Source organism: Triticum dicoccoides, chromosome 7B (genome assembly GCF_002162155.2).
Source record: "Triticum dicoccoides isolate Atlit2015 ecotype Zavitan chromosome 7B, WEW_v2.0, whole genome shotgun sequence".
Classification (NCBI taxonomy): Eukaryota; Viridiplantae; Streptophyta; class Magnoliopsida; order Poales; family Poaceae; genus Triticum; species Triticum dicoccoides.
The window spans coordinates 456,257,268-456,269,384 of record NC_041393.1 but is presented as its reverse complement, the minus strand read 5'-3'; the positions used below and the strand labels follow the sequence as shown (position 1 = coordinate 456,269,384).

General features: G+C 40.1%; 1 protein-coding gene across 28 annotated transcripts; it reads left to right on the top strand.

Moving 5' to 3' along the window:
* Nucleotides 1-1,082: 1,082 nt before the first annotated feature.
* Nucleotides 1,083-10,405, top strand: LOC119336899. Of its 28 annotated transcripts, none has more exons than XR_005162900.1 (17): nucleotides 1,085-1,383; nucleotides 1,470-1,730; nucleotides 1,812-1,975; nucleotides 2,043-2,144; nucleotides 2,214-2,299; nucleotides 2,399-2,540; nucleotides 3,810-3,991; nucleotides 5,260-5,573; nucleotides 6,678-6,850; nucleotides 7,036-7,167; nucleotides 7,609-7,674; nucleotides 8,371-8,473; nucleotides 8,584-8,679; nucleotides 9,195-9,453; nucleotides 9,849-9,916; nucleotides 10,141-10,194; nucleotides 10,320-10,405. XR_005162900.1 is itself a non-coding variant. In XM_037608981.1 (11 exons), coding segments are annotated over exons 5-11 (552 nt in total). In that variant the 5' UTR covers nucleotides 2,151-2,299; nucleotides 2,435-2,540; nucleotides 3,810-3,991; nucleotides 5,260-5,573; nucleotides 6,678-6,848; the 3' UTR covers nucleotides 9,861-10,389. The 28 variants fall into 28 exon arrangements, 6 of the variants coding, with proteins under 6 accessions (XP_037464878.1, XP_037464877.1, XP_037464876.1 ...); XR_005162898.1 differs by having other exon boundaries at nucleotides 10,130-10,194; XR_005162904.1 differs by adding an exon at nucleotides 7,813-7,884 and having other exon boundaries at nucleotides 1,083-1,383; nucleotides 8,371-8,461; nucleotides 9,849-10,389.
* The last annotated feature ends 1,712 nt before the right edge of the window (nucleotides 10,406-12,117 follow it).

The following is a 12,117-nucleotide window of genomic DNA, read 5'->3' as shown; positions in this document are numbered from 1 at the left end:
AGTAATGAAAATATATTTATGGATTAAAAATGTTTGTATAATTTAAATTAATCCAATTATTTGTAAAGTTATAATTCAAAAATATTATACAAAAATTGTACTGCTCATAGATGAGCGAATGTTTTAACATAAAAATAAGGGGGCCGCTAGGTCTTGAACCAACGAGGCCACGACCAAAGACACCCTTCACGCCCTATTGTCTATACATACAGAAGATGATTAGTAAAAAAAATTAATATAAGCCTGACTATTATATAAAAAATAATAAGTAAAACGTAGGTAATAAAACTGTGCTCAAATACTCCCTCCGTTTCTAAATATAAGTCTTTGGAGAGATTTCACTATGGAGCACATACAGAGCAAAATGAGTGTATCTACACACAAAATGCATCTATATACATCCATATGTAATCCATTGTGAAATACCTACAAAGACTTATATTTGGGAACGAAGGGAGTATTTGTGTGTTAAAAATAGTATACATACAAAAAAGGATTAATAAATAAAACATTTAATATAAACCTGCATATTATATTAGATACCACTGAATATTCATATCAACAATTTAAATTTTAAATTATGAATATGTAATTACCTGGAAATTGAACTATAGAAATGTGCATGTAATTATTGAAATGTTTGTATAATTAAATAATATGTTGGAATTGTAAATTTACAAATATTTTTAACTATATTATACAAACAGTTTTCATAATCTATAAATATTTTTGAAAATATATAAATATTTTTAAAATAATACATGAAACAGTTTTGATAGTAAGTTATTTCGTTTGTAATAACAATATTTATTAAATGAATTATTAAACATTATTTTTCTGACCAAGATTATAATTTACATACTATCTACAAATTTCTATATAAAATCGATAGTGCAAATGGCTCCATTGATCATAGCCCATTTAAACTGGTAGGCCCAGGTGTTCTAGTCGAAGAGTTATCTCTACTCCTAATGTCTCAGTTGGTAGGTCGCGTTTCGGGTTTTAATTTCGTCCCACCATTTTCGTCCGGTATTTTTTCGTCCTGGAAAAACCTACGAAAAAAACCAGGACTCGCACGCACGAGCGAGACTGCCCTCGGGGGGAGGCCTCCAGATCCCTTCGCTGCCAGATCCCTCCTCGCGATCCTCCCGACGTCCTCGCGCCGCCGTCCTCTTCTTCTCTGCGACTCCTCTGTGCACGACGCCCTGACCGACGCCGGCGAGTCCTCGGCACTCCGCGTGCGCCTCGCATCCAACGCCGGGGAGGATCGCGTGACTCCGCCCGCGTCGTCGCCTCCGACGCTGGCCTCTCCTTCACCACCGTCCCTGCCGGCAGGGTCCCCCTCGTCATGGCCTTCCTCGCCTGGGTGTACGTCACCAGCTGGTACGCTTATGCCTTCCCTCCCTCCCTCTCCTTCCCAGATCTCTCCTCTGCTCAACACCTCTGATCTCCCATTGATTCGTCTGCAGGCCATATGGCAGGACGCGCAGACCCGGGCGATCCTCTCCGGCCTCCTTGAGAAGAGCTCGACTCCAGCCCGGCGACGACGATGACCTGATTCCTACCCGTGGACGATGATGTGCTCTGGCCCAACCGCATCGACCTCAACAAGCCTCGTCAAGAATCGTCACCGTGGGCTGCGCCCCTCTCTTCCTTCACGACCAGGAGTTGTCGAGGAGAACCATCAACTTGATTGATTGGTTGTCTACTTGAAAAGAAAAGAAGATGAAGTACGTGACCGTTGTAGCTACTGTTGAATTCATGTATATACATTGATTGTTCATCCAATTTTGTCTACTGTTTTCCTAAAGGACGAATGAGTGGATCTGAAGGAGAGAGGGCGAGAAGAAGAGGCGCCGTGTGTCTTGTAGTGGGTGAGAATTGTCTAGCCGGCAATGGATTTCCAGCAAGGGTGGCAGAGAAAAATCCATGACGAGATGAACACCACCACGACAGCATCATGAATGTCATCGAGGTACCTATGTTTCCTCAGTCTTACCAGGAAAGTTTTCAGATAGTTACTGCTAAGAACTTCTATGCAGTTCTCTTGGGCAATAAAACTGCAGTCACTGGAGGGAGCAAACCAAATGACCATATATGTACTACTCAGATCACGGGGGTTGTGGAGTCCTTGGCGTGTGCAAGTTATATCCACTGTTTTGTTGTATTAATTTGTTTTCTTCATCTTGTGTATTGACCTTTGCAAGTTTCAGGTATGCCCAACCTGCCATATCTCTATGCTGCGGATTTTATCAAGGTCTTACAAGAAAAACATGCATCCAACACCTACGCAAAAATGGTAAGGCTGCCCTTAGTTACTTTTTTGTGGTAACCTTGTCCTGTATATATGTGGAAGCTTGTGAAAGTGGCAGTATTTTTGAGGGTTTGATGCTTGCAGACCTCAATATTTATGTCACAACAGCATCTAATGCAGAAGAAAGCACCTGGGGTACATACTGCCCAGGAATGGAGCCATCGCCTCCTTCTGAGTATATTACCTGCTTAGGTGATCTCTACAGTATTTCCTGGATGGAAGACAGGTATGTAACTCGTAACCTGAATTCACAATGATAAGATTAATTTACAGAGTACCAGTGTTTAGCAGAATAGGGTACAATGACCAGCATCTGATGAGTTATATTTGGTTGCATTACTTTGCACTGCATAGTACCTCAAGGAGGATTTTGTAACAAGTCATGTCCATTCCTTCCTTTAGTTCCGAAGTACATGGCATAGAACCTGCTAATTTGGATTACACAAGTCTGCTGAAGAATCTGTTTGTATATTAAGCATTCACTTAATGACATGTTTGGTTATCCTGGTTCCAGGCTCAGATTGTTTGTAGAGTAATCATACATCAATAGTGTATGTGTGGTCTGTATAAAATGGATAGGCGTAGATTTTCTTAATCAACTTGGTGCGCATTATTGGTTCTAGCTGAAATATCTTTTCCCCTGCATCTTACACTAAGGGAGATTCAGGGAAGAAGTGAGGTGCATAAAGTATAACAACAAGGCAGGCAAGATACTGGTGGTGTAGGCTTCAACATTCAGTCGTTGTGGCCACAATGCACTCTTATTTCATAATATACCTTGCATGTTTTTTATTTGAGAGGGAATTAGATTTAGCCTAGCCGTGCTATCCATCCCAGATGCTAATAAATTGTGTAACTACGTAAGTTCTTTTTTGACTCAGAAATAGCATCGGCTGCATAGATGGAGTACGTTTTACATGTTTTTTTGTTGTTGGAAAAAGTATGCTTTTCATCTTAACCATACACTTGAAAAAAAAATGCTATTTTGCCAAAGAATTTCTTGTCAGCTATGGTATTTAAGCTCAGAGTTACTAACTCAATGAGGTGTATTATAAATTTGGAGGTACTAATTTTTTTTTCATATACATAAATGTATTTGACACCTCTGAGCATCTACAGATCTTGCAATTGCTAGATAGCATTTGCCTTCCAAATTTTTTCCTTGAGACCATGTGGGTCTGAAGATAAATTGTTTAATAGTGAATGTTGTTATGTTTATGCAAGTTGGATGCTATTAAAAACTTCTTATTTCCCATTTTGGGTATGAATTATGCTTTATACTAGCTGTTAGAGAAATATTAGAACACAGTGTGCATGATAGTTCTTTTTAAAATACCTAAAGAACTTTGGGTCCTGATGAACTCACAGAAAAAGAGATTTGAAATTAGGTCCAAGCCTAAAGAAGGGCCACGCCTAAAATAGAACACGTCACCCCTTTCTAAAATTACTAACGGGGTTGATGTTGTTGCACGTCGTGGCGGGGACGGTCGTGTAGCAGCCGTATGTGCACTGCTTGTGCTAGGCGCCGATCTGGAGGCCCCTGATCGGAAGGGAAGCCACTGGAGCTGCTGCGGGAGATGGTGGCGGTACGCTGGTAGAGCTTGGAGCAGACGTGGAGGGGCCGGACCTGCTGGTCCTTGAAGGTGCTGAAGGTGCTTTGAGAAAAAAATCAGTTAGGTATGATTCTCAGTTCTCACTACCTCCGCGTGATGCAATTAAAATTTCAAATCTTTATTGTTATTTCCAATTAATTTCGCGGCTGATTCGACAATATCAGTTACTAACTTAATTCAAATGGCTGACCAATTATCCGAGACAATTTTATAGTGTTTTACTTTATTTCTATAACTGTTATCCTGTAAATTTAGTTTGTTTTAAAGGTTTGCCATGTTTCTTTAAAATTTATCCGTTGAATTTGTATGTCTGCTCCACTGGGCTGCTGCTGCAAGCTTTCATGTTTGGCTCTTGCACCATTGTTTCATATTTGTATGCTCTATTTTCCTGTTCAGTCATTTTGGTCTTTATATATGGCTTGTGTTTGTGGGAATCTTATTCAATCAAAGGTTATAAGATATATTACATTGCCTTTGTTGTTTCTCATATATATCTTACATAGATCACTATATGAAAAACTTAACCCTTATGAGGTCGCGGTTATGTTACGTGTTGACTACATATATAGTTTGTTCTACAAATCATGGCATTGAACTTGCAAAGTCAGGTTGGATGTAGCTCTGATATAATTATGTATGAAGTGATATGAAGGTGCGCTCATGTCTTGCAAGACATCCCGCTTCTGTGTCAGGCAAATGTGCACATCATTGACACCATTGATGCATGAGCACTAATAATTTTTTTCCATCTTTGGATGTTCCATAGGGAGTTCAGATTTTTATTGACCATTTTTGTACATAACGATTTATTTTTTTCATTGATAATTAGGTGAATTCATTACAGTTTGAAATGATCTATATGGAGGTCACATTGTTTTTTAGGGTATTAGTCCCCTGGTGAAGTGGTGGGCATTATCAATGCTGCTGCATTTTAAGGTAGTGGTCAAAATGCTAGCTAGGATAAATTGGAAGGAGCCGATCATAGTTTTTCGGCTATTACTGTAGAAATTCATGGTATTATCCTTGCTATGACAGTGATGTATTTGCATTGCTGCATAAATTCATGGAGTGATTCATATTTTCTTGACTCATTTTACGTGTATTGTTACTGCAATAACGACACAACTATTCTTTCATCTATGGTGTTAAAAATAACGACGTGTAACATATAGAAGGGTAGGACTTTCAGTTTCTTATTTGGATTTTGCAACTTAACCATGAATGTGAATGTGTAGGAATAATGCCAAAATTACCTAACCGAATTGCAATAAGATTTTTACGTTTATTATTTAAGTCAAACCTTACCACTAGGAGATGAAATGGTTGTTTTAGGTGTACATGTACTAAGAAAAGGAACGGCTTGTGTTCCACGATGGTACGTGCCGCAGTATACTCAACGGATGGCAGGTTCTTATATGCCATATGGAGAGGGAGAACCAGGTGCCTGAGGGACATCGAGCTTTCCCATGTCTTCTTCCTTCCATTCAACGTTGTTAAGATTTTGAAGATTTTTGGCGATCTGAACTCGGGTGACATGGACCCTCTGCAACGGACTCTTGGCTTACATCAACCATTTTGTTGACCAAGTACCTGTATTGCGGCATGATCCAAGGAGTGGATCGCTGCATATATCCTGACATGACTGGGTAAGTCACCTTATTGTAGCAATTCAAGCATTTGTCAATGAACCTTGGCAAGTGTAGTTCAGTGATGTGGTCTTGCCATGCTCAGCTCTGTTTATTATGCATCAACGGCCATCAATGATAAGTAATAATATATTTAGTAAATATTATGATGTGCAACGCCAACCATTGGAGTGATTTAATGCTTCCAATTATGCATTGTATATATTCAAATTATGCACATGTGATTTAACGCTTCCAATTATGCATTGTGTATATTCAACCATTGGAGACTTGAAGTAGGAATTAGTGGAGAATAGGAAGGTGGATAGTACATGGGAACCAATCAAATACGTGTAGGTATGACATGGTGCTTTTTTTAATCTCTTGCCGATGTCAATATTTTTCTACAGGTACATATATACAACTGAATCACAGAAAAAAATTGATTAGGTACACCATAGAATAGTCTCACATCTTGGTTTATTTACTACCCTGTTTAAATATCAACCAACATGCATGTCAAATTTATAATTTGTTAATTGCTTGCCTCAAGGCAATATATATATATTCAATCACTGAGGATGCAGAATAAATTATTATTCACATGTGTGTGTGTGTACTTGGACAGAAACACTCCCATACCTGAGGTCTCAGTTAATGTACTGATGTTGAATTCTTCTGTCACTCCTGATACAAAGCTATAGCTATACTTCCATTTGCCAAGATGATAAAATTGGTAAAATACAGTGATTTAGTTACTTTCAGATTTTGGTATTTTCTGAGAAGTGCTCCACAAATATGAACTAAACAAGCTTGTATTTTCTCTACTCCTAATGTCTCAGTTGGTAGTCTCGCCTCACCCACCACATCTCACCACTCCTATCTTTCGCCCACCACTTCCATTTGCCACTGAAATGCTGCTATTTTAAGAATTCAAGAGATTGCCTTTTCATTTTGTAAAATATTCCTGTTTCATTGTACCATCTGAAGTGACCAAGCATGATCATGGTTTGCCATGTATGATACAACGAAGTCATTTTATTAAGCTGGCATTAGTAATTTTGCATTTTACATGATTCGTGTGCAAGTTCGAACGTTAATATTAAGTTTATAATACTGGCACAGTCTGTTATTGTTATCTTCTTGGGAGTACTTGAGAAGGCGTGGCGGGGAAGGTGGGGACACGCCATGGCAGAGGCCAGTGGCAAACCTACGTGTAAGCCCTGAGGTCCGGGGAAGGTAGCTTTATTTGGCAATGCCAATGATCAAGTTAGGGATGCACAAGTCAACCATGAGATGTGAGTCACACGGCCATCTTTCTTTTCCTCAGAAATTTGTCTCTCCAGTAACATGGCTCCTTAACAGAACCAACTATGGTTTGCTAAATTTATTTGGATGGAGGGGTGATATTTCCTTTCTTTACAATAGATATATATTTATTTCCCTCTCTATCCATGGGCGTTAATATATTTATTGTAACAAGGTCGGAGACTGATGTGGATGCGCAAGGGCAGCGCTGGCCTCTGCCTAGAAGGGCAATCACAGTGTACAGAGCTCTAGCAGCACTACGCCGTCATCCTCTGCCTCACCCCGGCCGCATGAATTTCAAGAGATGGTGAGAGTATCTCTGCAAATTGTGTATTTTTTAATTTAGACCTTTTTGCTCTAAGTGCCATTGCACGATTTCGACTTGGCGGTGATATTTCTCAAATGCTGCAAATTCAATCTTAAGTTAAAAATAAATAACACTGCGTAATTTAGTAATGGGAAATCTACAAGTTCTTAACCATCCTTGATTTGATTAAGTAAGTATCTGAGAGACAGTAGGTGGATATATTACTATAAATGCTTAAACTTTTTAGCCTGTAGCGCTTCCTAATCATAATACTTATGTATACTTTTTGGCTCCTACTGAGTTAACCCTGCTACATCTGTACATCTGCCTTTGGGTGGTTTTCCCCTTCCTTACATATATGTAGTTCTGTATTTCCAAGCTATTGTTATTGTACTAGACTGAGTGGTTGGGTACGCATCCCTTTGTTTCGGACAATTACAGCAAGGAAGTAGGAGGAAGAAGAAATGCAGGCGACCTCATGAAAGTCACAGCAGCAAAGATCCACAGGTGAGCAATCTTGGTTCCTCTGCTTCTGCACTGCATATATATTTATTTTCTAGAAATCTTCTCTTTTTTGCAATTTCTGTTATTTTGCTTACTACAAGTAACATGAAGATGCCATATGATTTTGTTCTGTTTGTGAAGATAGAGAAGTCAGAGGAGGAACCATGATTTTTGAACAAGCATTAGTTTGTGGCTCATGGATGAAGATTGCAAGTACTACTTTGTAACTAATTTAGCTAATCGCTCACCAAGTAGGTGATTTAGCTAATCGCTCACCAAGTAATTAATTTTTAATCTGAAGTTGTATATTGACTGTAGGACAATAGCAACTCAGTTTTCAACAGCTGCAAAATACTGAAATGATGCTATTTTAAGAATTGAAGAGATTGCATTTTCATTTTGTAAAATATTCCTGTTTCATTGTACCATCTGAAGTGACCAAGCATGATCATGGTTTGCCATGTACTCCCTCCGTTCGGAATTACTCGTCCAAGAAATGAATGTATCTAGATGTATTCTAGTCGTAGATACATCCATTTTTATCCATTTTTGTGACAATTAATTTCGAACGGAGGGAGTATGATACAACGGAGTCATTTTATTAAGCTGGCATTAGTAGTTTTGCATTTTACATGATTCGTGTGCAAGTTCGAACGTTTGTCGAATAATACTAATATTAAGTTTATAATACTGGCACAGTCTGTTATTGTTATCTTCTTGGGAGTACTTGAGAAGGCGTGGCGGGGAAGGTGGGGAAACGCCATGGCAGAGGCCAGTGGCAAACCTACGTGTAAGCCGTGAGGTCCGGTGACCCACAACTTTTTTATAGCACCCCTTTGTTTTTCCATAATTTACTCATTAGTCCTTGTAACTTGAGAGGGTTGACCCCACAGATTTCTAATGACCTCACAGGGTATTCTTGCTGGCGTCGTCGCTAGCAGAGGCGCATGGTCGACAGGAAGAGCCGGGGCATTGACACTTTTCGTGCTACCAACACTACATACCAGCGTGAGTGAATGTTATAGTGGCCTTAGATGCCCTATCAAATTCTTGCTTGACTTTTTGGTTTTGCATGCTTGGATGTATATTTCAGTTCCTGCATGATATTTCTCATGTGGAGTTGAAACCACGTTCGTCCAATAGGAAATAATCATATCTTTCACTCTGAAATCATATTGCATATAGAGTGATGATATGTTCTTGTGCGAATTACTGCACACATATACATTGAGTTACCTGAAAAGGTCTCACAATTGGGCTCCTACAAGTAACACTATCACTCGCTTGTAGTGTTTGCAAATGGTGATAATTGTCATACTACTCGGTAACAGCCTTACTCGAATCAGCCTTGACCTTGTATAATATACATAGTGATTTGGTGCATGGTATTTTTTAGTGAATTTGATCAAGATTTTGTTATTTTAAGTACATTTGTACATTCCGTTGTTTATTTAAATAAATTTCCCAGTAAGTTGATTTTCCAGCATGGTCATAATGTTGACATTATGAATTGATTTGTGAAGCACAAAAACACAATAACAGTTGGGAGGGCTGCTTTATATCCCTAGACCCCCACCCACACCTGACCGCCATCTCCCTCTTTCCTCGGTATCATAACCTGATGCGACGTTGGCGGCGCAGCAGTCCGGAGGAGGCCAGCAGTGCCGACGACGGCTCTGCGATGGGGAAAGGTCGCTCATCATTGCGGCACCAGCAGTTCCACGATCACATTATATCCGCGTGTTGATGAGCAACATGACTCTCCGCCCTTCCTCCCTCCAGGTACCTCTCCAAACCCTAAACACCCCTTAGGTTCACAGTTTATCACTATACTACTATTGTTTAATTAGATGGTAACATAAAACTTGGAGTGTCTGATCGGAATTCTTATTCACTGCTAGAGATGCTAATTGGGTTCTCTCTGCCTCTCACAAGTTTATCCTTGTGTTATATCTTATTCAGGGTAAAAAAATGCCCAGAATAAAGAAATGATGAATTATACTGTACTCATTATTGTAGTTAAAGATTACATTTAAAATTGATCATCGATCACGTGGGATGCTGCCAACTTGCAGGGTTGATGACACATTAAATTGCCATATTGCTTTTCCCTCTTCTTCGCATGTTAGGAATATATCTTTATCAATAGAATTTAATATTTGTGTTTTCGCATGCAGGAAGAGACATGATCATATCGATCACCAGTCATGGAGTCAAGTGGTTGTTGTCGTCAAGCTAAATGTTGGTGAGTGCCAAATGAGAAGATATATGTTCTAATATTCCTGAGCTGGACATTATGGTAAAATATTAATTTTAGAAATTTTGCCAATCATACCGGTCTGTAGCTATATCACATTGCAAAATTCCATGAACATGTGGTCCACATTATTTTTCACATTGCAAAATTCCATGAACATGTGGTCCACATTATTTTTCTATTATATTTTTCCTGCCCAAGCGTGGATGCAGGTGGATGTGGGCGCCGCGGCTGCCACCAAGGATGTAGGGGTCATGCTACAACCGGTGAGGACACAATAGGCACTTTTTTTTGGGATGGAGGGAGTATTACATTCCTTGTAATCGCATGCTATATTTTCAGTGGGAATTCATTGACACAGCTCCTTACAAAAGTTGTATCTTTGACATAGGCAAACTGCTCAAGTGATTATATCATCCATTCTGATTTTGAGGGAAATATATCCAAATGAACAGTATGATGAACCTAATGGCTCTCTATCCTCATTTCTCTAACATGCAAGCGTCATAAATTTTAAAAAGCCCGTGGCAACGCACGGGCAGTCTACTAGTATATTGTAGTTATCCTTCTAACACAACTAATGCCTTTTGGCTTGTTGGTTCACCTGGTGTGCACGCTATCAGAAGGTCGGGTGCTCGAATCCAGCCCCTCGAACTATATTTATCAATTTTCGCTTATATTGTTTGACTGACAAGTGGGTCTCTAAGTTTTTTTAATAATTAAAAAAATCTAGGGAGTTAACTGGAAAATATTATTCCTAGCCACTAACGTGTGGGCTACTTGCATCCTGGCATGCCATGTAGGCAGAGTGTATGCCCGGGCGCCCGTCTATTGTACAAAGCATCATATTGCACCAAACAACGAATTAGATGACCATAAATTCATATTTTATAAGTTTTAGCACCGAGTTGAACATCTTTTGTAAGTTTTATGACCGGCGTTGATAGTACCTCTTCTAAGTGCATGATGTAGTAGCATGAAAATAGGCGGTGAGATTTGAGACTTGTGATTACAACGGACAAAAAAGAGTGACCGGACCCTTAGCGCGGACTCGCCTAGACGTGTTCATGGACTCATGAGGGGTGTTCCGCAACTCCGTCGGCGAGTCCGGACCGAGGTTGCGGAGCCAGGGCGAGCGTCGTAGACGAAGTAGTCGAAGTAGTCGAACACGCGAAAGTAAATGACACAGAGAGATATGGAGGAGACCAGCTTTATTAATCAATGATCAAGTGTTATAATGATGGCTCCTTGTTGCTTTATATAGGGACTAAGGGGTCAAGGGATAAGTACCCACTTAACGTAAAGAGGGGAAACGGGAGGGGCCAACCCGTGCGATTTGCACGCGGCTGCCGCCACCCTCCCGGATGGCCCGGTTTCCCAACACTCCCCCTTGGGTAATTATCCGTATATCCATGCCTCAAAACTCCGAAAAACCCAATGGGAAAAAATATGCAGAAAGAGCACACAGTATACGTTGTTGTATTGCACGAATTTCCTCGTCAAAAACCTCGTGTGAGAAACATCAGGAAAACTCACTCAAGGGAAAAAGAGTACAATCCACTCAACCATCAAGTTGAGTACTCGATCATCAGGATTGAGATTTTAGCGACGAGTTTGTGAAGTTTCTCCCCCTGAACCTTGCATCTCTTTAAGTCTCATCATACCGATTCCACGCACACACCTCTCTAAGGTTGATGCCGGTAATGATTTAGTGAACATATCAGCAAGATTGTCACAGGACTTAGTATGCAAAACTCTCACCTCGTTCAACTGCTGCAGCTCATGTCCATAGAAGAACTTGGGACTATATGCTTTGTGAGGTTACTCTTCACATAACCCATCTGGACTTGTGCAACACAAGCAACATTATATTCATAGATAATGGTAGGGGTTTGTACGGTGTTCAGCCCCCATGTCTGCTGAATGTGGCCGATCATCCGCCAAAGTGATACACATTCTTTTGACGCTTCGAATAGTGCCATGATTTCCGAGTGGTTCGTGGAAGTCGACACAAGAGTTTGCTTGGACGATTTCCAGGAAAACGCAGTTCCACCACAAAGGAAAACATATCAAGTCTGCGATTTGCAATCATGCGGGTCCGATAGGTACCCAGCATCGGCATAGCCTATAATAGATAGGTCTTGATTCCTTTTATAAAATAGGCCAAGATCGTTGGTCCCTTGCAGGTA

Excerpts from the sequence above, each read along its gene's own strand:
- LOC119336899 (XM_037608981.1), top strand. Across the intron at positions 7,168-7,608 it reads CGCATGAATTTCAAGAGATG|CAAGGAAGTAGGAGGAAGAA; the intron begins GTGAGAGTATCT and ends GGACAATTACAG. Across the intron at positions 8,680-9,312 it reads TACCAACACTACATACCAGC|CAGTCCGGAGGAGGCCAGCA; the intron begins GTGAGTGAATGT and ends TTGGCGGCGCAG.